At 45.7% G+C, this 27791-nt stretch overlaps 1 protein-coding gene and 2 long non-coding RNA genes across 14 annotated transcripts in view; 2 read left to right on the forward strand and 1 right to left on the reverse strand.

The window, feature by feature from the left end:
* LOC127536146 (lymphokine-activated killer T-cell-originated protein kinase homolog) overlaps positions 1 to 27776 on the forward strand; it is a 58587-nt gene extending 30811 nt beyond the window's left edge. For 5 of the 12 annotated variants that reach the window (XM_051955715.1, XM_051955722.1, XM_051955713.1 and 2 more), the window contains 4 exons: positions 16871 to 17035; positions 19731 to 19870; positions 26995 to 27164; positions 27424 to 27660. In XM_051955715.1, the coding sequence (XP_051811675.1) occupies positions 16872 to 17035; positions 19731 to 19870; positions 26995 to 27164; positions 27424 to 27591 (642 nt within the window). In that variant the 5' untranslated portion in view covers position 16871 and the 3' untranslated portion in view covers positions 27592 to 27660. Of the gene's footprint in view, positions 1 to 16387; positions 16419 to 16870; positions 17036 to 19730; positions 19871 to 26994; positions 27165 to 27423; positions 27661 to 27694 lie in introns of those variants that run through there. The other 7 variants (XM_051955717.1, XM_051955718.1, XM_051955723.1 and 4 more) reach the window with 3 other exon arrangements.
* On the reverse strand, positions 3607 to 5754 carry LOC127536149 (uncharacterized). The gene is made up of 3 exons (XR_007945133.1): positions 5223 to 5754; positions 4529 to 5047; positions 3607 to 4004 (listed from the first exon to the last, which is right to left on the reverse strand). It is a non-coding gene; the product is annotated as an uncharacterized LOC127536149 (long non-coding RNA).
* Positions 11541 to 14030, forward strand: LOC127536147 (uncharacterized). The gene is made up of 4 exons (XR_007945131.1): positions 11541 to 12525; positions 12667 to 12775; positions 12902 to 12960; positions 13345 to 14030. It is a non-coding gene; the product is annotated as an uncharacterized LOC127536147 (long non-coding RNA).
* Positions 27777 to 27791: the final 15 nt, after the last annotated feature.

Genomic DNA, 27791 nt, shown 5'->3' on the forward strand with positions numbered 1-27791 from the left:
GGTCGACGAGCTCCTGGATCGGCTGGGCACTGCGCGTTTCTTCACCACACTGGATTTGACCAAGGGCTACTGGCAGATTCCCCTGTCACCGGAGTCCAAGGAAAAAACGGCCTTCTCCACTCCGTACGGTTTGTACCAATTCGTGACGCTTCCGTTCGGGTTGTTCGGAGCCCCAGCCACGTTCCAGCGTCTCATGGACAAGGTGCTGCGGCCGCACGCAGCATATGCGGCCGCCTACCTGGATGATGTTATCATCCATAGTAACAGCTGGGCGGCGCATGTGCGGCAGGTGGCCGCGGTGCTGGAGTCCTTGAGACAGGCGGGGCTGACGGCCAACCCGAAGAAGTGCGCGGTTGGACGGAGGGAGGTACGGTATCTGGGTCACCACTTGGGCGGCGGGCAGGTGCACCCACAGGTGGATAAGACAGCAGCGATCGCAGCCTGTCCGCAGCCCAAGTCCAAAAAAGAGGTACGGCGGTTCCTGGGGCTGGCGGGCTACTATCAGCGGTTCATACCTAAATTCTCGGACCTGGCCAGCCCCTTGACCGACCTGACCCGGAAGAGTGCCTCAGATCCGGTCCAGTGGACGGAGCAGTGCCAGCGGGCGTTTGAGAGAATAAAGCAGGCCCTCTGTGGGGAGCCACTCCTCTACACACCTAACTTCTCTCTCCCTTTTTTCCTGCAGACTGATGCGTCGAACAGAGGGCTGGGGGCCGTTTTGTCCCAGCAGGTGCAGGGCGTCGACCGCCCTGTAGTTTACATCAGCCGCAAGTTGTCTGAGAGGGAGGCTCGCTACAGCACGGTAGAGAAAGAGTGCCTGGCAATCAGGTGGGCGGTCGGGGCCCTGCGCTACTACCTCCTGGGACGCCCATTCACCCTCTGTTCGGACCACGCCCCTCTCCAATGGCTCCATCGCATGAAGGATACCAACGCCCGAATCACACGGTGGTATCTAGCTCTACAGCCTTTTAAGTTCACAGTGATTCATAGGCCGGGGGCGCAGATGGCCGTGGCTGACTTCCTCTCCCGCTCCTTGGAGCCGGTGGGGGGAGTTGGTTAGGCCGGATGGCTCCCCGGCCTAAGTCGGGCGGTGGGGATATGTGGCGATGGGCGTGGGAGAGCTCAGCTGCAGGAGAGAGAGGTGTGGAGGCAGCGTCAAGGTAATTGACACAGGTGGTGGTAATCGGCTGACCTGATTATCTCCGCAGTAGCAGCCGGAGCGGAGGATAAAAAGTCGGGCAGACAGAGATGAGAGGAGCAGCGGAGAGACAGTGGAAGCTGCGTGGACTGAGTGACAGCGGAGGCTGCGTGGACTGAGTGACAGCGGAGGCTGCGTGGACTGAGTGACAGCGGAGGCTGCGTGGACTGAGTGACAGCGGAGGCTGCGTGGACTGAGTGACAGCGGAGGCTGCGTGGACTGGGTGACAGCGGAGGCTGCGTGGACTGGGTGACAGCGGAGGCTGCGTGGACTGGGTGACAGCGGAGGCTGCGTGGACTGGGTGACAGCGGAGGCTGCGTGGACTGGGTGACAGCGGAGGCTGCGTGGACTGGGTGACAGCGGAGGCTGCGTACCGGACTGTGGTATACATTGAATCGTGAAATAATAAACAATATTCCCTCGACAACCAAGGCGTGTGTGTGTATTGAGTGGACCCACGGACAGCGAACTTGTCACAACGTTAAACCTGCAACAATAAATCTAAAAACAGTCACTCAATTGAACATGAGACCTTCAGGCAGTTTATGTAGAGAGCTTAACTAATTTTGACCTTGTGCTGCAGGCCCCTAGCCTAGCCCTGCTAGACCCATGTTCTGAAGGCACAAGGGTCTAGGACCGCTTGACAGGGAGGGAGGCGGGCTAAAAGGTTGTCTTTCAAATCACTCTGCAGCAATTGGGTAGGTATACAACCAATCAGCGCAACGAATAGGCTGACGTAGTTCCTCGAGCGCCGGCGGATTGTGGCTAAGTCCCATTAGCTTCCCAACCAGCGGAGCCAACTGGTATATTAAGGATTTGCCATATCCCGTCGGCATAAGTCCACATACGTCTTTCTTCTCAATGAAACACTTCAGTGCCGTCCTTTGTTTATCTTTCAAGTTGAATTTTAGCTTCAAATCTTTAAGGGCTGTGGCCAAAGCCGAGTCGAAAGATAACTGTTTATTGTGCGCCGGTTGTTTCTGTCAGAATCGTCGCGCCTCTGTCGTAAATTAGTTATGCCCGCCTTCTGACTCTACACTTCATGGTGATTGGTCCGGCCAGTTTTAGGAGCATCCAGCCTCGAGCCTTATGGAGGGTAACTAGACCCACCCTGGCAGAGAATTAAATTCGTTGCTGTGGGTTGTCTAGCGCGGCTAGGCTAGCAGGCTCCTGAAGTCACCTTAAATATTATTTTTCCATGTCAAAATAGTATTATATTAAATTGTAAATTCCAGACTTAAATGTCCAAGAAAAGGTTAACTAGAGCAGCAAGTCGATGCTTTATTTTAGGTACGCACCGTAGACTGATTGTTGTCAAAGGCATCCCAACATTTCATGTCTCATTACAGCAGGTAGTATAGTAACATAGTTGTATTTGACATTTTACTGGATCCCACAGTTCACTATCAACTTGTTTTTATTTTTTCATATGTTTCATCGGTTTTAAAATGCACAGAACAAAAAGTGGGCAAATTTGCAATTTAGATAAATTTGACAGCAAACGGCAAACTTCAAAGCAAGGGCTATTTTGTACGTTTTTGACATTCCTCACCAAGACGCATCTCATGTTGGCTGTTGTTATAAAATGTGACTTATTTCACATTGATTCCATTACATTCTGCCAAGGTCAATCAGCTTGTGATGCTGCGTTACATTTCTGGTGGTAATTCTGTGTTTCTTGCTTCAACATTAAGGTTTCCGTGCCTTTGCCACGGCTAAAGACGGCTCCAAATGTCTGGCCATGGAGTACGGAGGAGAGCAATCCCTCAATGATGTGATAGAGAAGAGGAAGAAGGACAGTCTGAAGGCTTTCCCTGCCGCCAACATAGAGAAAGTGGCGCTGCATGTGGCCCGCAGCCTGCAGGTGATTCATCTACCTGCTGCCAACGCATAGATTACATTGAATTAACGTCACACGTGTCGCTCTATGTATTGAAATTGTTGCTCAGCTTAAATTCAACTTTTAGTTTTAACTTCTTGACTTACAGATCAACGTATTTTGGTTTTTTTCCCCAAAACATTTTCATCTTCTGTCAGCATCTGCCATCTTCAAATTTGATTTAACAACATCAACACAAACGACTGTTGACGGGTGGGAATGCTGTGTTTGTTTGTCTTTACAGTATCTGCACAATGAGAAGAAGCTGCTGCACGGCGACATGAAGTCATGCAATGTGGTCATCAAAGGCAACTTTGAGACGGTGAAAATCTGTGACATCGGTGTTTCTCTGCAGCTGGATGAGAACATGAGAGGTGAGCTTGGTTTTTCAGTAATGAAAACAAGCGCTTAGCTTTGAGGTGGATATGCTTTTATTTTAAAAGTGCATTTATTGCATTTTCACAAATAGAATAAAATTTTCACAAATCAGAGACTATGTTTTTATGAATCTACAGGCTCTGTAGAATAATTCAGTCCAGATTTGAAGAGTCTACGTGTAGCGGTTCTCGACCTGGACCTGGTCTAATGTGGTCTATATGCTGAAAAAACAGTAAAATGTGCATTTATTGCATTTTCACAAATAGAATAAAGTTTTCACAAATCAGAGACTATGTTTTTATGAATTCAGAGGCTCTGTAGAATAATTCAGTCCAGATTTGAAGAGTCTAAGTGTAGCGGTTCTCGAGCTGGACCTGGTCTAATGTGGTCTGGATGAGAAAAAAACTGTAAAATGTGCCTTTATTGCATTTTCACAAATAGAATAAAGTTTTCACAAATCAGAGACTATGTTTTTATGAATCTACAGGCTCTGTAGAATAATTCAGTCTAAATTTGAAGAGTCTAAGTGTAGCGGTTCTCAAGCTGGACCTGGTCTAATGTGGTCTATATGCTGAAAAAACAGTAAAATGTGCCTTTATTGCATTTTCACAAATAGAATAAAGTTTTCACAAATCAGAGACTATGTTTTTATGAATTCAGAGGCTCTGTAGAATAATTCAGTCCAGATTTGAAGAGTCTAAGTGTAGCGGTTCTCGAGCTGGACCTGGTCTAATGTGGTCTGGATGAGAAAAAACTGTAAAATGTGCCTTTATTGCATTTTCACAAATAGAATAAAGTTTTCACAAATCAGAGACTATGTTTTTATGAATCTACAGGCTCTGTAGAATAATTCAGTCTAAATTTGAAGAGTCGTAGTGTAGCGGTTCTCGAGCTGGACCTGGTCTAATGTGGTCTATATGCTGAAAAAACAGTAAAATGTGCATTTATTGCATTTTCACAAATAGAATAAAGTTTTCACAAATCAGAGACTATGTTTTTATGAATCTACAGGCTCTGTAGAATAATTCAGTCTAAATTTGAAGAGTCTTAGTGTAGCGGTTCTCGAGCTGGACCTGGTCTAATGTGGTCTATATGCTGAAAAAACAGTAAAATGTGCATTTATTGCATTTTCACAAATAGAATAAAGTTTTCACAAATCAGAGACTATGTTTTTATGAATCTACAGGCTCTGTAGAATAATTCAGTCCAGATTTGAAGAGTCTAAGTGTAGCGGTTCTCGACTTGGACCTGGTCGAATGTGGTCTATATGCTGAAAAAACAGTAAAATGTGCATTTATTGCATTTTCACAAATAGAATAAAGTTTTCACAAATCAGAGACTATGTTTTTATGAATCTACAGGCTCTGTAGAATAATTCAGTCTAAATTTGAAGAGTCTAAGTGTAGCGGTTCTCAAGCTGGACCTGGTCTAATGTGGTCTATATGCTGAAAAAACAGTAAAATGTGCATTTATTGCATTTTCACAAATAGAATAAAGTTTTCACAAATCAGAGACTATGTTATTATGAATTCAGAGGCTCTGTAGAATAATTCAGTCCAGATTTGAAGAGTCTAAGTGTAGCGGTTCTCGAGCTGGACCTGGTCTAATGTGGTCTGGATGAGAAAAAAACAGTAAAATGTGCCTTTATTGCATTTTCACAAATAGAATAAAGTTTTCACAAATCAGAGACTATGTTTTTATGAATCTACAGGCTCTGTAGAATAATTCAGTCCAGATTTGAAGAGTCTACGTGTAGCGGTTCTCGACCTGGACCTGGTCTAATGTGGTCTGGATGAGAAAAAAACTGTAAAATGTGCCTTTATTGCATTTTCACAAATAGAATAAAGTTTTCACAAATCAGAGACTATGTTTTTATGAATTTTCAGGCTCTGTAGAATAGTCGAGTACAGATGTGAGGAGTGTAGGTACAGTGGTTTTCAATCTGGACCTGGTCTAATAAGGACTGGTTATAAAGCAAAAACGGTGAAATATCCCCTTAAACGTTTTCACAAATAAAATACAAATTTTACAAATACAATAGCTCTTGTCAGGCATAGTTAATGTCTTACCCAAATGTCTAAAATGTTTACACATCAAGAAGTGTCGAAAAAAACAGATAATCAGTGGATAAACTGTCGCACCGCACGTTCATTTCATTTCCCCTTAACTTTTCCCTTAAGTGCCGAATCGGAAGCTAACTTCAGCGTCGTGGGTTGGGGCAGTTCTGCAGTCACGCTGCTGCCATATTATGGAAGGTATGTTGATTTGAATAAAACTTAATTTGATTCATGTATATACGATGTGGCTGTGCAAACAGAGGTTGTTATTGTCATTTCTGAAACAGCTCCTGCAGTTTACTGTGTTATTAGCCCTGTCACAAGCTAATGCTAATTCCCTGGAGCAACAAAAAACTGATTCTGACCAAACCGCAGTCATAACAACGTCTCAAAATAGCAGAGAGTATCTTTTTACCTCACTGATGGCATGGCTAGGTCTTTAGTGGAAACTGAACTTTGGTAGAATCGCTGCAGCTGCGCTGACAGTGACCGATGCAAGCTGTTTGTTTACATAGCCATGAGCTGGACCGCAGCATTCAGATCTAACCTTTCCGTGCTCTAAACAATTCTGAGAGAGAGAAAGCTTCATCTTTCCCCAGTTGTTGTGGCACCCGCGGACAGCGTAATTGATGCCAAACATGTTAAAATCGCTTAAAAGAACAGTTAAAAGTAGCTACAGTAGCGAGAGGACTCGATGTTATAGTGCAAAGACGGTCAATCGGAAGTCGCTCTCAAAAATGGCGCTGCCCTGCCTCACTTCCTGAATAAGGTGAATACACAACCTGGTCTCACGGGGATTCGTGAAACTGTCACGTAAGTTTTAGTTTCGGTTTCGTGCGCACCAACACGAATACAGGCACTCTCGGCCCCACGGCTCGTCAGCGCCAATAGGCAGTAGCGGTCGATGCGGCGTCTACTCTTTATTATGTCTATGGAGGAGAGTCTCCTCAAGGACTGATCACAGCAGCAGAACCCTGAACCACAAGTTAGGGATGAGACAGATGAAGATGAGTCGGTTGTTAGTTTTGATAATTTGCTCGCCCTCAGTCACAGGATGTACATACATACATGCTGATGTTGTAAAGAGTAGTGTTGGAGATTTGCCCTTTAACTGATGTTCTGTGAAATCTAAGTTGCGATGGAACTGTTTCCTTGCAGAGGAAAAAAAGACGATAGCGTTATTAGAAACTGCAACACTTCTTATTTTATTTTTATTTTTTTCTTTAAAATGAAATATTTATATTTTTTCTTTTAATTAATTTTAAGATTTGAATATCTGAACACTTATTTGAACAGAACAGATTCTGATATTGCTGACAAGTATGTGTTGTAAAGAATAATGTTGGAGATGTGCACTTATTTTGAAATAAATCCACATTGTGAAGCAACCCTTACTTGCACTGAATTGGAAGTATTTTAGAAAAATACACTGACTTACAGGGCTTTACAGAAAAGTGTGCTATTGTAGACTTGACATGTAGTTACATGATTTTAATATTAATAGGTCGTGATCTAAAGTGGACCTGAAACTCCAGGGCTGAGCATGAATCCCACTCTGGCCCTGATATTCATTCTCTGTTCCACAATGATTCTGGGTTTATAGGGTTTATTTATTTGTATTTAATCTTCTGTGGATGAATCCCGAGATCCATCAGAGCTGCCAGGAGAATTTCATTAAGGTAAGCGGCCATTAAGCACAAAATTACGGAGCACTGCTTGAACTGTGTTATTAGAAGGACTATAAGATGATTTTAGTGCAATAAGGATCTTGTTCTCACTAAGATGCTTCAATCAGAGGCGGATCTTGTCAGAAAAGGTTCAGGTAGCTTTGAGGCTCCACACATCTCTGACAGGCGATGGAAACTCGTGCGCATACGTGGAAAAGCGAAACAGAAATGGACAACATGGACGATTGTTTTAGCTGCAGATCAGAACTGGTCAAGCACAGTGCATCTTTTAAATCATGGCAACAGAAGGTGACGCGCACCTACAAAAGGCCTGTTGACTTTCGAACTTTCCATTTTGCATTTGGACTGTCAACATGAAGGTAAGAAAATTATTTTCATGCTTTTCTCATCAGCTGATCTTCTCTGAACACTGTGTTTTGCTGTATAACCGTACAGGAGAATGTGTAGATAAAACTGTTATTTTGTTACCTCCGCCAGGAGGTTATGTAATCATCGGAGTTTGTCTGTTTGTCTGATAATTAACAGCATAACTCAAAAAGTCATGGAGGGATTTTCACCAGATTTTTACAGAATGCCCGGAAGGCCAAAAGTAACAATCGATTAGTTTTTGGAGGTGATCCGGATCACCGTCTGTACAATTTTGAGAGATGGCATCTCTCAAAATTGTACAGTCCTTCAAAAAAATCCTGGATCCAGACGGTGATCCGGATCACCTCCAAAATCTAATAGATTGTTACTTTGGGCTTCCGGGCATTCTGTAAAAAATGGTGAAAATCCGTCCATGACTTTTCGAGTTATGTTAACAGACAGACAGACAGACAGACAAACAGATGGCCTGGCGAAGGTCTGCGCTCTCCGAGTGCGTTTCTAGTTTAACATGGAAAGTTCGGTGGAAAATGGCTGCTGGTCCATTTCTCATAAAATGTTCCAAATATGATCAGTTGTGTGTGAAGCATTGAAGGTCCTCGGAGCCTCTTTTTAAGGTTTCCGATCAAACGTTCAGTTTATCATGATGTGGATATTGATTTAAATGTGCCGAGACCAGTAAAATGAATAATTTACATGTTCACTATGAAAAACGTCAAAAATCTGCATTTTATAAATTGATATTTGTTATTTCACAATGTGGCTGCACATTGGAGTAGTGGTTGGCACTTTCGCCTTGCAGCAAGAAGATACCCGGTTCTGTATAATTTGGTTTCAGAAATTAAAAAGCAATATGGCGACTGGCCCATATTTCATAAAACACTAAGAAATGTGTATCTTTGGTAACCATGACGATGGAAGTATTTGAAGAAGCGTCGCGAGGGGAAACGTCCCGACGTCAGAACGTGCACGTGTAATATCCACATCAAAAATATGTATTTTTATAAACACTAATCATTGTTATTATTATTTCACAACAATTGGCACTAAATGTATGTTATTTTCACTGTATTTAAATCGGCAAAATATAGTTAATTTACAAATATTTGCTGTTAGCTACAAGAAAAAAATGTGTACAATGGGGATGGAAATCAAATAGTAAATGCTAATGGTAGTTTGCATGTTCTCCCTGTGCATGCGTGGGTTTTCTCCGGGCACTCCGGCTTCCTCCCACAGTCCAAAAATATGCTGAGGTTACTTAAAAATTCTCTATACACCGCTTTATCCTCACTCGGGTCGCGGGGGGTGCTGGAGCCGATCTCAGCTGACTCGAGGGAAGGCAGGGGACACCCTGGACAGGTCGCCAGTCTGTCGCAGGGCTACATATACAGACAAACAGTATGAAATGAGTAGTACTGGGGCTGCACAAGGAACAGTCCTGGCTCCATTCATTCTGTGTACATCTGACTTCAAATACAGCACTGAGTCCTGCCACATTCAGAAATACTCTGATGACACTGGCAATTTAGAGTAATCAATTAACCTCAGCATATTTTTGGACTGTGGGAGGAAGCCAGAGTTGATTATTATTTCGGTTATTTTAATATAATTTTTATTTAAATACATCACAGATATTTCCTGTGGTTTCCATTATTTTTTAACCCATATTCACAGTGGTTTACTGTATTATTATTGTTAAAAATAGTGGAATAGTGTATTGTCCAAGTGAAAAAGAACAGCAAATATCTGTATTTATTTTGTCAAACATTATTATTATTATTATTATTATTATTATTATTATGTAGTAGTAGTATTTCAGAAAATATAATCTGTAATACAATAATTATTATTTTGGTTCTACTTTAATATTATTATAATTTAAATACTTTACAGATATTTTAATCTATATTCACAGTCGTTTACTGTATTATTATTGTTAAAAGATCATTTTTGTAAAACAGATTTAGTGTTTTGCATTTTGATGCATGGTATTTATGGAATTTGGAGTTAAAATAAGTGAAATGATGGAGAAGTAAAACGAGGAGCATTCATGAGAGCTGGTTTGTGACGTTGCAGAGCTGTGTGAGTTTTTAGTCTCTGCTGACTAAAGATAAACAAAGTGAGGATTTTAGTTGAGAAGTTTTCTTTCTGGATTAGTCTCTGAGCAGAAATGTGAAGCATCTTCCTGAAACCCTGAAGCTGGAGTCGATCAGAGACTCGGGGTGCAGCAACATGTTCTCCTCTGAGTTCCTCTGAGGTTCTCCTGAGCGTCCCTCTTTGAGCAGCTTCACCTCTTTGCTCCAGTTTCCTGAGTCTGTGTTGAAATGTTGTTTTTGTTTCTGTTTCCAGCGGACGTCGGACCCCAGCGACTCTCCAAGGTACAGCACACCCTCACCTCCACCATGCGCTCCCTCCTCCTCCCCCCCTCCCTCCAAGCGTCCTCGCTTGTCTCCCTCCCCCTCTCCTCTCTCCTCTTCCTCCCCTCTTCCTCCTCCCCCCTCCCTCCAAGCGTCCTCGCTTGTCTCCCCCCCCTCTCCTCTCTCCTCTTCCTCCCCCTCTTCCTCCTCCCCCCTCCCTCCAAGCGTCCTCGCTTGTCTCCCCCCCCTCTCCTCTCTCCTCTTCCTCCCCCTCTTCCTCCTCCCCCCCTCCCTCCAAGCGTCCTCGCTTGTCTCCCCCCCCTCTCCTCTCTCCTCTTCCTCCCCCTCTTCCTCCTCCCCCCCTCCCTCCAAGCGTCCTCGCTTGTCTCCCCCCCCTCTCCTCTCTCCTCTTCCTCCCCCTCTTCCTCCTCCCCCCTCCCTCCAAGCGTCCTCGCTTGTCTCCCCCCCTCTCCTCTCTCCTCTTCCTCCCCTCTTCCTCCTCCCCCCTCCCTCCAAGCGTCCTCGCTTGTCTCCCCCCCCTCTCCTCTCTCCTCTTCCTCCCCCTCTTCCTCCTCCCCCCCTCCCTCCAAGCGTCCTCGCTTGTCTCCCCCCCCTCTCCTCTCTCCTCTTCCTCCCCTCTTCCTCCTCCCCCCCTCCCTCCAAGCGTCCTCGCTTGTCTCCCTCCCCCTCTCCTCTCTCCTCTTCCTCCCCCTCTTCCTCCTCCCCCCTCCCTCCAAGCGTCCTCGCTTGTCTCCCCCCCTCTCCTCTCTCCTCTTCCTCCCCCTCTTCCTCCTCCCCCCCTCCCTCCAAGCGTCCTCGCTTGTCTCCCCCCCCTCTCCTCTCTCCTCTTCCTCCCCCTCTTCCTCCTCCCCCCCTCCCTCCAAGCGTCCTCGCTTGTCTCCCCCCCCTTCTCCTCTCTCCTCTTCCTCCCCCTCTTCCTCCTCCCCCCCTCCCTCCAAGCGTCCTCGCTTGTCTCCCCCCCCTCTCCTCTCTCCTCTTCCTCTCCCTCTTCCTCCTCCCCCCCTCCCTCCAAGCGTCCTCGCTTGTCTCCCCCCCTTCTCCTCTCTCCTCTTCCTCCCCCTCTTCCTCCTCCCCCCCTCCCTCCAAGCGTCCTCGCTTGTCTCCCCCCCTTCTCCTCTCTCCTCTTCCTCCCCCTCTTCCTCCTCCCCCCTCCCTCCAAGCGTCCTCGCTTGTCTCCCCCCCCTCTCCTCTCTCCTCTTCCTCCCCCTCTTCCTCCTCCCCCCTCCCTCCAAGCGTCCTCGCTTGTCTCCCCCCACCTCTCCCCCCACAAAAAAACTCGTCTTTTTCTCAAAAAAACAAAACAAAAACCTCTTCTTTTTCTCAAAAAAATAAAAAAAACTTTTCTCAAAAAAACTCTTCTTTTTCTCAAAAAAGAAAAAAAATTCTCAAAAAACTTCTTTTTCTTAAAAAAACAAAAAAAACTCTTGTTTTTCTAAAAAAAAAAACTCTTCTTTTTCTAAAAAACAAAACAAAAAAACTCTTCTTTTTCTCCCTTCCCCCTCTCTCCTATCTACTCCCCCTCCTCCCCCTCTCACCCTTCTTTTTCTCCCCTCCCTTGGAGTTGCAGGATATCGGAGGACTCTTCTTCCCCTCCAAGTTTTTCTTTTGAGGGACCTCCTGACAAACATACAGAATGCTGACAAACATGCAGGAGGTCCTCTCTTAGCATTTTTTTCTAACCAGTGTGTGAGTTTCTCTCCTCAGATGCCTCCTGCCTTACCTAAGAGGGCTGCTGGACTTCCTGCCAGCCAACCTCCAGGTAAGAAGGTTCACAAACCTTTCATTTCATTAAATTTACCCCGTTTTGTTTTAAACATTTTAGCTACGTGTGATTTTCTGGATGTGATCTGGTCAGTTTTATTTGAATGAATCTCTTGTGATTATGTCTGATCAGATCTATTCCAACTTTATTTGGATGAATTTTCTTCGACTGTATTTTGTGTGATTCTGTCTGAGCTCGGTTCTTGTCGGTGGGACTCTTGTCAGGGTGCCCGTCAGAGGTGTGAGCGGATCTGGGGGGCATTGTGGGAAACCTCCTGTGGTGCCCCCCCTCACAGTGAAGCTCCGCTCTGTCAGAAGGTGAACAGGATGCAGACGGCATGTCACAGAGAAGCAACATGTGCGTCTGTATCCCACCCTGGACCCACAGTGGAGTCCACAGTGACAAGATCACAGTTCAGGAGAGTCACACTGGGATTAAAAGGGGTGGTTAAATGTGTTATTTAAGATAGTAAGTGTAGTGTGAGGGTGAAAGTCTCGCTGCCAGAGGGAAGTTTCCAGGAGAGGTACGTAAGGATCCCTGTGAATGCTGCTGCATGAAACGGTGAGTTTTGGATTTTGACTTTGCATTCATATATCTAATATTTTTGAAATCTCAACAATAACACACGTCGACAAGATTCTGCCGCGTTTTTCTTTTTGATTTCTTTCAGACTGATGATCTCGGGACCCAAGACCAAGACAAGGACGACCCCAAAGACGATTTGAAGACGAGTGACCGAGCCCCAACAGAGATGAAGCCAGAGACGACGACCGCCCTGTGAGGAGAAGAAACTTTATTGAGATTTTACCGGATGCACTGGTAATTTAAATGTGAAAAGAAAGAATGAGCCAACAGACACTGCAGGGATTTAGTATGTAGCACATCACAGTCTGACAAAATGTAGTGATGTCAGAATCAATTGAAAAATACATCTGTATCTCTCTCTCTTTTTTTTTAAAGAATTGGTGCTTCAACGACATCAAGCAGATTCAGACAGGATGGACCAGAGATGACGGGAGGCAGATCCAGGACCAGTGCATGACTCGTGAGACCATGCAATTAACACAAGGTAAGTTTATCAAATAAACTGGCTAATTAGAAACTTAATGTTAATATGAGTATGTGAAGTCATTTAGCTCAGATGTAATTATTTGTCTGAGTCAATTAAAGTTTTCTCTCTTTTTGCTGTCTTTAGAGCCATCTCTCCAAGACCCCCGATCTTATGAAAGATCAGATCAATAACCAAATGAAAAGGTGACTTTGAACACTAAAATGCACCATCTCTGCAGTTCACCTTTGTAATGTCTCTAAGTTCTGTTAGTTGTTCATCTCCCACCTGCCTCTCCCTCAGAATTTCTATCTGAATTTTCAGAGTTCTTCACTAATTTAGTCTTAGTACAGACAGAGTCATTATAACAGGTGACTTAAATATCCATGCAGATGCTGTGAATGACAGCTTTAACTGCATTTAGCTCATTGTTACACTCAGTTTTTTCTCAAAATGTTCATTTTCCAACCCAGGCTGCTGGAGGATTTCACATGATGTATTCCTCTCTCCTCTCTCCTCTCCTCTTTATGTCTTCAAACAGTTAGACGCCACCTTTGTATGTCACTGACTTTGTGTTTTGTCCTCTGCAGGTTTCTCTGGATCTGGAGCTGCATGTTTCTGATCTGCTGTTGTCGGCCTCAGCGACCTCCAAAGTCTTCATGTTCTCTCCTTCCTCTCTACCCTCAACCCAACCAGAAGGTTTTTAAAACTTCCCAACAACAGGAAGTTTTTTTCCTTCACACTGGGACCACATGGTTGATCTGATCAACTGCAAAAAGAGAGATCCTCAAATAAAAAACAAAGGAACACAACAGAACTCTGTTTGTTTTAAAGTGTAACATAATGCACCCTTCCTTTTATACTTATTTTTGGAGAGCATGTGTTATGGTTCTCAAACTAAATTAGTTTAAAAAATGTGCTTTCAAACCACTGGTTTCTCACAAACACCTGGACTCCATCTTAAAACTGCACAGTATTTGAACATACTGCTGGTTGAGTGTTTACTTGGAGTAAATACACTAACATTAACAGATTGTATCTGAAATTCAGTCATAATGTGCACCAACTAGTGTCTGTTGTGGTTGACAATAAAGTAGCTATTCTGTTCTATTCTGATTAATCCCTGCTTATGCTGCATCCTTGTCCTAGATTACAGGATGCATTCAGTCCCTGGATGTGTTCCAGGCAGAAAAGTTAGATTTGGTTACAATAGGAGGAGCAGTTTAAGTGTTTCGGTCTTGTAGATTGTTCCAGAATGAAAAGTGCAGATTTGAAATCCTCAGTGTGTGTGTGGTCAGTAATTAGAGATGCTCCAACCTGAGCTGTGCAACATAACCAACTATTATGCATTGTTGCCTGTTTTGGTTCTCCCTTGTGTCGTATGCTGTTCACTGCAATTCAACAGTTTCATTTATCAGACGCTTTTATCCAAAGCAGCGCATCTGAAGTAGATACAACACACAGTCGATGAACCTGAACACATCATCAGTGATGCTTCCTGGACTGTTTCGGCTCTTTCAACATCACACTCCATCACCCAGGACACCCAGGCAGAGTAGATCAGGTTGTGTCTAGGGGTCGCAGCGCCCCCAACAGGTACCTAGTACATAACACATCGACTTAAAGGGGAACTTCGTTTTTTTCAACCTGGGGTCTGTTTTCATATATCATTTCATACATGTGAGTGATGGAGAAATGAATTTTTGACACAGCTCCAGTATTTAGCCAGGAAGGCAACTTAGCAGCTCAGCTAGCGAAAAGTATGGGGCAACTTGCCCCCCCCGCATCAAAGTCCGCCCTAACGTGCTTTTTTCCCCACACTGACCGGCTCGGATAGTCTCAATGAGTGTCCCACAACATACTAGAGATGAGAAGTGAACGAAAACCTCAACATTACCTGGCGATCGCTCTTTGTTGTGGTCTGTATCCAAATCTCAGGACGCTAGAAAGCAAATCTCATTAAAGTTTCCCTTTAATGTCTGCCAAAGTCCAGATACTAATGTGCCTCAAATCTGACACGTGTTAGATTCATGTTTGAAACAATAATGCTCAGTTTGCACTGAATGTAATTCTGGGATTTTGCAGAAACATTCTTACACCTCATTCAGTCCTGTTTTCTGCCCACACCTGCTGGTTATCAGACTATTTCCTCTGACTTTAATAAACACCTGCAGCATCACACGTAGCAGCAAAAACCATCAGTTCTCTATGTGCATTTACACACGTGTCTAGGCAATGGTGACTTCTTTAGTGAAAGTGAGATGGAAGCTTCATGAAGCAGTGAACCACTTTGACAGAAGAGTGACATCTGCTGGCTCTGTGTCAGAACAGCATCTAAGTGGAAAAAACTTCTCCACAGTCAGAGGTGTTTGAAAGATCGAAAACAGAATGAACAAGAGTGGCGCGAAGAAAGCAAGAATTAAAAAGAGGAACGCTCTGGAAACACATGCAGCCAAATGTGCTGTCACTGTGGACTTTTTCACTAAAACGAGCTCGTGGTTTGAAACGACAAATGAGGACAATGAAACGGTACAACAAGATGTTGAGCTTTGCTTTCAAACCACCGTTCAAATTAATTATGAAGTCAGTGAATTGTGTTGCCTTGTGGCATATCTCATAACATTATATCATTTAAATAAAAATATGATGCCAGGCCACATAACTGGGAAACTTTGTCTTGTAGCCCCTCAGAGTAAAGAAATCCAGCACCAAGCAGCAGCCATGAGTCCAGAATGGTTCATTGAATCAAGATGAATGATATGAATATCCCTCCATTCTCTATACACCGCTTTATCCTCACTCGGGTCGCGGGGGGTGCTGGAGCCTATCCCAGCTGACTCGGGCGAAGGCAGAGGACACCCTGGACAGGTCGCCAGTCTGTCGCAGGGCTACATATACAGACGAACAATTTAGAGTAATCAATTAACCTCAGCATATTTTTGGACTGTGGGAGGAAGCTGGAGTACCTGGAGAAAACCCACGCATGCACAGGGAGAACATGGAAACTCCATGTAGAGAGATCCCAGGCCCACCCCGGGATTCAAACTGGGATCTTCTTGCTGCAAGGCAAAAGTGCTAACCACTACTCCACTGTGCAGCCCTGATATGAATATGCATTTTTAAAATGTGATTTATTGTCAGAAGCAGAGCCAGGGGAATCAAAATAGCAGTTTCTCACTTCTTTGAACAAGTTGTAAATGCTTTGGTACATCCATGCAAATGATTATGTACAATTCTCTGCTGTTTCGTACATGATCAGTTGCTTATGTCATGTTGATCAAAATGTACAATAGGTCTCTGTTGAATAATCTCAATCTCCACAACATTTGGGCATTAATTCATCGCATAAGTCTTAACATGTAAAATGATTTAACAACTTGTCATAATAGGGCCGCACAGTAGAGTAGTGGTTTGCACTTTTACCTTGCAGCAAGAAGATCTCTGGTTCAAATCCTGGGGTGGGCCTGGGATCTTTCTGCATGGAGTTTGCATGTTCTCCCTGTGCATGTGTGGGTTTTCTCTGGGCACTCCGGCTTCCTCCCACAGTCCATAAATATGCTGAGGTTAATTGGTTATTCTAAATTGCCTGTAGGTGTGAGTGTGATTGTAGCCCTGCAACAGATTGGCTCCAGCGGTTTTGTTGTTACAGAGGAGAGAAGTTCAGGTAATGTTACTTCTGTTGGGTGAATGACTAAGTCTCATATCTTAAAGCAATGCGAAACACTTTCAACTGGACTGGCGCCACAATAATCTCAGTAACTCACCGAAAGAAGCTAACTTTACAGTTATTGTATTGATGCTAGTTTGGTTTTTGCCGTTAAGACTGTTGACTAAACGTTCATTACATCATGTAAAATAGTTCACTAATAAATTTTCTAAAAGTTAATTCTGCTTTTGCTCTAATTGGTACCAACTTTGAAGCTGCCAAACATTGACATAATACTTCACGTTTAGTCATGTTGCACACCACTTACTCCTATAAGACATAATGCTTTAAGTCATACTGTAGTAGAAGCTCGTTAGGCTCTTTTTTAATTTGTCAAGTCAACAGTACTAATCAGTAAGGACAAATGTTTTTCTACAGTAGGCATATTGACATCTGTTCTTCTTTGACAGAATGACCTCCACTATCGCATCCAGCGTCGAAGACTCATTTAAAACCCCGAAAACTGTAAGACCGAGGAGCCGAAACAGCGGCGGTACCCCCATCACCATCCCTGCCTCACCTTTCATGAAGAAGCTGGGATGTGGGACTGGAGTCAATGTTTACCTCCTGAACAGGTTAGTCACAGTCAGTCAGTTATCGGTGAAATATTTTTAGACTTAGCCTTCATCGCATTTTTCTACGTCCTCCGCTTCAACTTCAGCTTTATTGTCATTCAGCAGAACACAGTTAAAGGAAATGACGTTTCTCACATTCATTCACAGTGCAGAGATAAAAGTAATTCTATGAAAAGTTAAGAATAAATATGAAGTAAAATAAATGTAAGATAAATGTAAAAAAAGAAAAAAAACCTAAACTAAATAAAAAAACACAAGCATACATCAGGTCTGTGTGTGTTGGTTACACACTGGTATGTCAGATTCATTCATGCTTTTTTCATTGGTAAATGTACATAACAGGCCTAATCGAGCCTGAAATGTCTAACAGCACAGATCAGCCTTCAAAAAGGTTACAATTTTGTGTTTCATACAAAAAATATAGTGGGAATGTGATGGCAGATTTTTATTTTTTCTAAATTGGAGGAAAAAGACTCAACTGTAGAATGTTAACTATGCCAGTGAAGATCATCAGCATTAATGTAGTTAATGGATTAATGAGTTAGTCAGAAAACATACAGGGAAACAAAACACAAAATAAAGGCTAAACAAGGCTGGCTTTATTGGGTGTCGTTTTCTCATTGTAAAGTGAATGTCCTTTGCCTTTGGGCTGGTATTAGATACACACGTGGACAAAATTGTTGGTACCCCTCAGTTAAAGAAGGAAAAACCCACAATTCTCACTGAAATCACTTGAAACTCACAAAAGTAACAATAAATAAAAATTTATTGAAAATTAAATAATCAAAATCAGTCATCACTTTTGAATTGCTGATTAACATAATTATTTAAAAAAAACAAACTAATGAAATAGGGCTGGACAAAAATGATGGTACCCATAACTTAATATTTTGTTGCACAACCTTTTGAGGCAATCACTGCAATTAAACAATTTCTGTATTTGTCAATGAGCGTTCTGCAGCTGTCAACAGGTATTTTGGCCCACTCCTCATGAGCAAACAGCTCCAGTTGTCTCAGGTTTGATGGGTGTCTTCTCCAAATGGCATGTTTCAGCTCCTTCCACATATGTTCAATGGGATTCAGATCTGGGCTCATAGAAGGCCACTTTAGAATAGTCCAACGCTTTTCTCTCAGCCATTCTTGGGTGTTTTTGGCTGTGTGTTTTGGATCGTTGTCCTGTTGGAAGACCCATGACCTGCGACTGAGACCAAGCTTTCTGACACTAGGCAGCACATTTCTCTCCAGAATGCCTTGATAGTCTTCAGATTTCATCGTACCTTGCACACTTTCAAGACACCCTGTGCCAGATGCAGCAAAGCAGCCCCAAAACATTACTGAGCCTCCTCCATGTTTCACCGTAGGGACAGTGTTCTTTTCTTCGTATGCTTGGTTTTTGAGTCTATGAACATAGAGTTGATGTGCCTTACCAAAAAGCTCCAGTTTGGTCTCATCTGTCCAAAGGACATTCTCCCAGAAGCTTTGTGGCTTGTCAACATGCATTTTTGCAAATTCCAGTCTGGCTTTTTTCAGCAGTGGTGTCCTCCTTGGTCGTCTCCCATGAAGTCCACTTTGGCTCAAACAACGACGAATGGTGCGATCTGACACTGATGTACCTTGGCCTTGGAGTTCACCTTTAATTTCTTTGGAGGTTGCTCTGGGCTCTTTGGATACAATTCCAACGATCCGTCTCTTCAATTTGTCATCAATTTTCCTCTTGCGGCCACGTCCAGGGAGGTTGGCTACTGTCCCGTGGGTCTTGAACTTCTGAATAATATGAGCCACTGTTGTCACAGGAACTTCAAGCTGTTTAGAGATGGTCTTATAGCCTTTACCTTTGAGATGTTTGTCTATAATTTTTTTTCGGATGTCCTGGGACAATTCTCTCCTTCGCTTTCTGTTGTCCATGTTCAGTGTGGTACACACCTTTTCACCAAACAGCAGGGTGACTACTTGTCTCCCTTTAAATAGGCAGACTGACTGATTATGAGTTTGGAAACACCTGTGATGTCAATTAAATGACACACCTGAGTTAATCATGTCACTCTGGTCAAATAGTTTTCAATCTTTTATAGAGGTACCATCATTTTTGTCCAGGCCTGTTTCATTAGTTTGTTTTTTTTAAATAATTATGTTAATCAACAATTCAAAAGTAATGGCTGTTTTTGATTATGTAATTTTCAATAAATTTTTATTTATTGTTACTTTTGTGAGTTTCAAGTGATTTCAGTGAGAATTGTGGGTTTTTCCTTCTTTAACTGAGGGGTACCAACAATTTTGTCCACGTGTGTAAAACTAACGATTTTAGGACGCTTCTTTTAGCTTTGGGGAACTGCTTTACTATTTTTACTACTTCGTGCAATTTATCAAACCAAATGTTCAAGCAAATTTCTCCCATATCAATCAAAAATTAAAATATTTGTTAGTTGCAGCCGGCCAGGATGGGACAATGAATGAACTGTGGGCATTTACAACAAAGCAATCATCAAATTAACAACAAAATAATCAGCTTTTAAAATTGATCGTGTGCAACTTTAGCTTTGGTATACCTTTGAAAATCCATCTACAATTTGTTTAAAAGTGCTATATTTTTTTTCAAGCTGCAGCATATGCTGATTTTGATGTTTGTTTGTGTGTGCCTGTATTAGTAATAATGCAACGCACCTTGACACGGGGTTATTGATCAATTTCATCCTAGGATGGAAAAGCTGAATGCGTCACCTTGGGCTGTTAAGAAGATCAACAGTAAATGTGCAGCCAAACAGGTGGCTGTTTACCAGCAGCGCCTCAATGAGGAGGCGGAAGTCCTGAAGGGAATCAATCACCCAAACATTGTTGGTAAGACGAGACTCCATATGATGAAGTTCTTTCTCTACCCTTTTACACTGGGAAGTTATTACTTAGCAAAAAAAGAAACATGGAAATGTGGAGCAAGAAGGACAATCAGGAGAATGTTTAATGAAGCTAGCTAAAAATCTGCCATTTTGAATAAATGAGCTGGTGGTCAGCTGGTTCTGCAAACACTTGGATTACCGTCAGCTATGATTTTCAATTAGATGTGACGCTGTCCGGACCGTGAGTAGCGACAGTAAAAGTGATATTTTGCCAGATTAAATGGAAACAATATGTTGCTATCAGAAGACAAGAATCAGATGTAGAAACTCCTGAAATCATTTCTGTTTGTTAAAGTAAGGCCAAGACATGAACAGGTGTGGGATATATTAAGGTTCTTTAGTGTAAAACTAAGTGACGTCTGATTCCAAGATAGAAATGACCCAAGAGAAGAAGAGAAAAGTAACCAGTGCCTGATGAAGTCTGTCTGACTGAAATGTTGCATTTCTAATGTTAAGTGTTGTAATATTTCACAGTACCTGAGCTGCAGTTATGAAATAAGAATGTAAAAGCATCAACACTTAAACATCCTGTAGAGAATGGAATAATCTGAAATCAAATAAATTGTGTCTTATTATCTGTATGTATTCATTTATTGATAAACTCTCCCTCTATTTATAAGAAGCTGTATTTTAAAACCAAATGACACGTTTGTGGCGATGGGCGTGGGAGAGCTCAGCTGCAGGAGAGAGAGGTGTGGAGGCGTGCGTGGAGGCAGTGTCAAGGTAATTGACACAGGTGGTGGTAATCGGCTGACCTGATTATCTCCGCAGTAGCAGCCGGAGCGGAGGATAAAAAGTCGGGCAGACAGAGATGAGAGGAGCAGCGGAGAGACAGTGGAAGCTGCGTGGACTGAGTGACAGTGGAGGCTGCATGGACTGGGTGACAGCGGAGGCTGCGTACCGGACTGTGGTATACATTGAATCGTGAAGTAATAAACAATATTCCCTCGACAACCAAGGTGTGTGTGTGTATTGAGTGGACCCACGGACAGCGAACTTGTCACATTGGCGCCCAACCGGCACTTGATACACGGGGATGTCTGCGCCTCCGGCGGAGCCGGTGCAGCCCGTGGCTGTGCTGGCCCAGATGCTCCGGGACTTGGCGGCAATGCACGCCGACCAGGCAGCGGCGAATCGGCGGCACCTGGAGGCGCTGCACCAACAGACGGAGAGGCAGACCCGCGTCTTGGAGCAGCTGTTGTCTCGACCGGGGGGATCGCCGGGCTCCTCCTCCTCCTCCTCCATCTCCGGGCTGTCTCTGCAAAGGATGACGGCGGAGGATGACACGTAGTCGTTTTTGGACATGTTCCAGGCCACGGCGGTGGCGTGTGGATGGCCGCAGGCGGAGTGGGCGGTGCGGCTGCTTCCCCTACTGACGGGGGAGGCCCAGACGGCAGCGATCAGCCTGCCGGCGGCGGCCCGGAGGAATTTCGCTGATGTCAGGAAGGCGGTGCTGGACAGGACGGGCCTCTCGCCTGAGGACCACCGGCGCCGTTTCCGGGGCGCTCGGCTGGGGGCGGGCGACCGCTCGTTTGTGTTTGCCCAGCAGGTGAAGGACGCGGCAACCAGGTGGCTGCTGCCGGGGGAGACCGCGGAGGAGAGTCGGCTTCTGGAGAAGATTGTGGTGGAGCAGTTCATCGAGGGTTTGCCAGGGGAGACGAGCAACTGGGTGAGGTATCATCGCCCGGCCGATCTGAGGGCAGCAGTGACGCTGGCCGAGGATCACCTGGCGGTCCAGTCGGGAGGCCAAGGACGGGCACCTCCCGGAATGCGACCGACACCAGCGCCACGCAGGAAAACCCTGGCTGCGCTGACATCGGCGCCACGTTCACTGACGCCTCCGGTTCCGGTGCCCCGTACTAACCTCTCTTTTGCTTCTCTTCCACACCAGGCTCCGGCTGCTGCTGACGCTGTTTCCAACCCACCGGGGGCTCCTCAAACGTCAGGACAGGAGTGCTGGCGGTGTGGGCAGCCTGGCCACTTCCGACGGGAGTGTCCGCTCATGGAGGTCGGCCAGGTGGTTCGGGTTGCCGGCACGCCAGCACCCTCTCCCGGTCCGGGAGGGACATACAGCGTTCCGGTAAGGATCCAGGGGGGTGTACATCGGGCTATGGTGGATTTGGGCTGTGGACAGTCCCTGATTCACCAAAACCTGGTTCGACCCGGGGCATTGGTGGAGGCATCCTGGGTGAGGATAAGGTGTGTACATGGGGATGTTCACAAATATCCTGTTGTGCCAGTGGAAGTTAGATTCAAGGGAAAAAGCATATCATCAAGGCCGCGGTTAGCTCCCGCCTTACGCACCCCCTTATTTTGGGTACGGATTGGCCTGGGTTCCAGGGGCAGTGGGGAAATGTGTGGGAGTGCGTTCACGAGCGGTAGGGACGTGTGATATGTGTGCTGTGCTCAGTGGTGATGCGAGGTTGTCCGACACTGCAGACGAGGAGGGGGATCCCGAGGGGCCTCGTCAGGAGGCTCCGCGGGTTCCTGTCATACACCCCATGGAAGATCTTCCTCTGGAACAGTCTCGGGATGACACACTGCGCTCAGCTTTCGACCAAGTGATAAAGATTGATGGTCAGTTGGTGCACCCGGGCACAGCACCTGCATATCCACACTTTTCATTAATCAGAGACAGATTATACAGAGTGACTCGTGACACTCAGACGCAGAATATAGCCACCCAATTGTTGGTGCCAAGGGGCCGCCGGGAAACAGTTTTCCAGGCGGCACATTTCAACCCAATGGCTGGTCACATGGGGTATGAAAAAACACTCGACCGGGTCATGGCCCGATTCTATTGGCCTGGCATTCGGGAAGATGTACGCCGGTGGTGTGCGTCTTGTCCTGAATGCCAGTTGGTTAACCAACCGGCCATCCCACGGCCGCCTTTGCACCCATTACCATTGATAGAGGTTCCATTTGAAAGAATTGGTATGGACCTCATCGGGCCATTTCACCGGAGCGCACGAGGATATCGGTTTGTGTTAGTCCTAGTGGATTACGCAACACGATATCCCGAAGCAGTGCCGTTGCGCACCATCTCTGCAAAGAGTGTTGCACAAGCACTGTTTCAGGTCATCTCCCGAGTTGGAATCCCCAAAGAGATTCTGACTGACCAGGGCACCTCGTTTATGTCACGAACACTTCGGGAACTTTACGAATTATTGGGCATCAAGTCTATTCGGACAAGTGTGTACCACCCACAGACCGATGGTCTGGTGGAGCGTCTGAATAAGACCTTGAAGAACATGATTCGTAAGTTCATTCACGAGGAGAACAGCAATTGGGATAAATGGCTGGACCCTCTGTTGTTTGCAGTGCGGGAGGTGCCCCAGGCCTCCACGGGATTTTCTCCCTTTGAACTGCTGTTTGGCAGGAAGCCACGTGGGGTTTTGGACCTGGTTAAAGAAAACTGGGAGGAAGGTCCAAGCCCAAGTAAGAATGAAATACAGTACGTCCTGGACCTTAGAGCAAAACTCCAATCACTGGGACAGCTTTCACGTGAGAATTTGCTCAAGGCCCAGGAACGACAACAACGCCTGTACAACAGAGGGGCAAAGCTCAGACAATTTTCACCGGGAGAAAAAGTACTTGTATTACTTCCATCTTCTAGCTCGAAATTACTCGCCAAGTGGCAAGGGCCCTTCGTGGTCACACGACGAGTAGGGGAGGTGGATTATGAGGTGGCACGCTCTGACAGGGGAGAAGCAACACAGGTTTACCACCTCAACCTCCTAAAAGCATGGAGAGAGGCGGAGTCGGCTTCTTTGGTGACTGTAGTTGAAGAGAGAGACGAGTTAGGGCCTGAGGTTCCAAAGCCGGGCAATTCCACCTCACTCCCCGTTGAAAACCACCTCTCGCAGTCCCAAAAAGCCGACATTGCCATGTTGCAGGAGCGGTTTGCTGACGTGTTTTCCCCCCTGCCAGGGCGTACAGACCTCATACAGCACCACATCGAGACCCCCCGAGGCGTGAGGGTTTTTTCACGACCTTACAGACTGCCTGAACATAAGAGAAAATTAGTTCAGAAGGAATTGAAAGCAATGCTAGAGATGGGAGTGATAGAAGAGTCAAACAGTGCCTGGTGTAGCCCCATTGTTCTTGTCGTCAAGAAGGATGGGTCTATACGGTTCTGTGTGGACTACCGCAGGGTGAATGACGTGTCACGATTTGATGCCTATCCCATGCCAAGGGTCGACGAGCTCCTGGATCGGCTGGGCACTGCGCGTTTCTTCACCACACTGGATTTGACCAAGGGCTACTGGCAGATTCCCCTGTCACCGGAGTCCAAGGAAAAAACGGCCTTCTCCACTCCGTACGGTTTGTACCAATTCGTGACGCTTCCGTTCGGGTTGTTCGGAGCCCCAGCCACGTTCCAGCGTCTCATGGACAAGGTGCTGCGGCCGCACGCAGCATATGCGGCCGCCTACGTGGATGATGTTATCATCCATAGTAACAGCTGGGCGGCGCATGTGCGGCAGGTGGCCGCGGTGCTGGAGTCCTTGAGACAGGCGGGGCTGACGGCCAACCCGAAGAAGTGCGCGGTTAGACAGAGGGAGGTACGGTATCTGGGTCACCACTTGGGCGGCGGGCAGGTGCACCCACAGGTGGATAAGACAGCAGCGATCGCAGCCTGTCCGCAGCCCAAGTCCAAAAAAGAGGTACGGCGGTTCCTGGGGCTGGCGGGCTACTATCAGCGGTTCATACCTAAATTCTCGGACCTGGCCAGCCCCTTGACCGACCTGACCCGGAAGAGTGCCTCAGATCCGGTCCAGTGGACGGAGCAGTGCCAGCGGGCGTTTGAGAGAATAAAGCAGGCCCTCTGTGGGGAGCCACTCCTCTACACACCTAACTTCTCTCTCCCTTTTTCCTGCAGACTGATGCGTCGAACAGAGGGCTGGGGGCCGTTTTGTCCCAGCAGGTGCAGGGCGTCGACCGCCCTGTAGTTTACATCAGCCGCAAGTTGTCTGAGAGGGAGGCTCGCTACAGCACGGTAGAGAAAGAGTGCCTGGCAATCAGGTGGGCGGTCGGGGCCCTGCGCTACTACCTCCTGGGACGCCCATTCACCCTCTGTTCGGACCACGCCCCTCTCCAATGGCTCCATCGCATGAAGGATACCAACGCCCGAATCACACGGTGGTATCTAGCTCTACAGCCTTTTAAGTTCACAGTGATTCATAGGCCGGGGGCGCAGATGGCCGTGGCTGACTTCCTCTCCCGCTCCTTGGAGCCGGTGGGGGGAGTTGGTTAGGCCGGATGGCTCCCCGGCCTAAGTCGGGCGGTGGGGATATGTGGCGATGGGCGTGGGAGAGCTCAGCTGCAGGAGAGAGAGGTGTGGAGGCAGCGTCAAGGTAATTGACACAGGTGGTGGTAATCGGCTGACCTGATTATCTCCGCAGTAGCAGCCGGAGCGGAGGATAAAAAGTCGGGCAGACAGAGATGAGAGGAGCAGCGGAGAGACAGTGGAAGCTGCGTGGACTGAGTGACAGCGGAGGCTGGGCTGCGTGGACTGAGTGACAGCGGAGGCTGCGTGGACTGAGTGACAGCGGAGGCTGCCGTGGACCTGAGTGACAGCGGAGGCTGCGTGGACTGGGTGACAGCGGAGGCTGCGTGGACTGGGTGACAGCGGAGGCTGCGTGGACTGGGTGACAGCGGAGGCTGCGTGGACTGGGTGACAGCGGAGGCTGCGTGGACTGGGTGACAGCGGAGGCTGCGTGGACTGGGTGACAGCGGAGGCTGCGTACCGGACTGTGGTATACATTGAATCGTGAAATAATAAACAATATTCCCTCGACAACCAAGGCGTGTGTGTGTATTGAGTGGACCCACGGACAGCGAACTTGTCACAACGTTAAACTGCAACAATAAATCTAAAAACAGTCACTCAATTGAACATGAGACCTTCAGGCAGTTTATGTAGAGAGCTTAACTAATTTTGGCCTTGTGCTGCAGGCCCCTAGCCTAGCCCTGCTAGACCCATGTTCTGAAGGCACAAGGGTCTAGGACCGCTTGACAGGGAGGGAGGCGGGCTAAAAAGTTGTCTTTCAAATCACTCTGCAGCAATTGGGTAGGTATACAACCAATCAGCGCAACGAATAGGCTGACGTAGTTCCTCGAGCGCCGGCGGATTGTGGCTAAGTCCCATTAGCTTCCCAACCAGCGGAGCCAACTGGTATATTAAGGATTTGCCATATCCCGTCGGCATAAGTCCACATACGTCTTTCTTCTCAATGAAACACTTCAGTGCCGTCCTTTGTTTATCTTTCAAGTTGAATTTTAGCTTCAAATCTTTAAGGGCTGTGGCCAAAGCTGAGTCGAAAGATAACTGTTTATTGTGCGCCGGTTGTTTCTGTCAGAATCGTCGCGCCTCTGTCGTAAATTAGTTATGCCCGCCTTCTGACTCTACACTTCATGGTGATTGGTCCGGCCAGTTTTAGGAGCATCCAGCCTCGAGCCTTATGGAGGGTAACTAGACCCACCCTGGCAGAGAATTAAATTCGTTGCTGTGGGTTGTCTAGCGCGGCTAGGCTAGCAGGCTCCTGAAGTCACCTTAAATATTATTTTTCCATGTCAAAATAGTATTATATTAAATTGTAAATTCCAGACTTAAATGTCCAAGAAAAGGTTAACTAGAGCAGCAAGTCGATGCTTTATTTTAGGTACGCACCGTAGACTGATTGTTGTCAAAGGCATCCCAACATTTCATGTCTCATTACAGCAGGTAGTATAGTAACATAGTTGTATTTGACATTTTACTGGATCCCACAGTTCACTATCAACTTGTTTTTATTTTTTCATATGTTTCATCGGTTTTAAAATGCACAGAACAAAAAGTGGGCAAATTTGCAATTTAGATAAATTTGACAGCAAACGGCAAACTTCAAAGCAAGGGCTATTTTGTACGTTTTTTTGACATTCCTCACCAAGACGCATCTCGTGTTGGCTGTTGTTATAAAATGTGACTTATTTCACATTGATTCCATTACATTCTGCCAAGGTCAATCAGCTTGTGATGCTGCGTTACATTTCTGGTGGTAATTCTGTGTTTCTTGCTTCAACATTAAGGTTTCCGTGCCTTTGCCACGGCTAAAGACGGCTCCAAATGTCTGGCCATGGAGTACGGAGGAGAGCAATCCCTCAATGATGTGATAGAGAAGAGGAAGAAGGACAGTCTGAAGGCTTTCCCTGCCGCCAACATAGAGAAAGTGGCGCTGCATGTGGCCCGCAGCCTGCAGGTGATTCATCTACCTGCTGCCAACGCATAGATTACATTGAATTAACGTCACACCGTGTCGTCTATGTATTGAAATTGTTGCTCAGCTTAAATTCAACTTTTAGTTTTAAACTTCTTGACTTACAGATCAACGTATTTGGTTTTTTTCCCCAAAACATTTTCATCTTCTGTCAGCATCTGCCATCTTCAAATTTGATTTAACAACATCAACACAAACGACTGTTGACGGGTGGGAATGCTGTGTTTGTTTGTCTTTACAGTATCTGCACAATGAGAAGAAGCTGCTGCACGGCGACATGAAGTCATGCAATGTGGTCATCAAAGGCAACTTTGAGACGGTGAAAATCTGTGACATCGGTGTTTCTCTGCAGCTGGATGAGAACATGAGAGGTGAGCTTGGTTTTTCAGTAATGAAAACAAGCGCTTAGCTTTGAGGTGGATATGCTTTTATTTTAAAAGTGCATTTATTGCATTTTCACAAATAGAATAAAATTTTCACAAATCAGAGACTATGTTTTTATGAATCTACAGGCTCTGTAGAATAATTCAGTCCAGATTTGAAGAGTCTACGTGTAGCGGTTCTCGACCTGGACCTGGTCTAATGTGGTCTATATGCTGAAAAAACAGT

Source organism: Acanthochromis polyacanthus, chromosome 11 (genome assembly GCF_021347895.1).
Source record: "Acanthochromis polyacanthus isolate Apoly-LR-REF ecotype Palm Island chromosome 11, KAUST_Apoly_ChrSc, whole genome shotgun sequence".
Classification (NCBI taxonomy): Eukaryota; Metazoa; Chordata; class Actinopteri; family Pomacentridae; genus Acanthochromis; species Acanthochromis polyacanthus.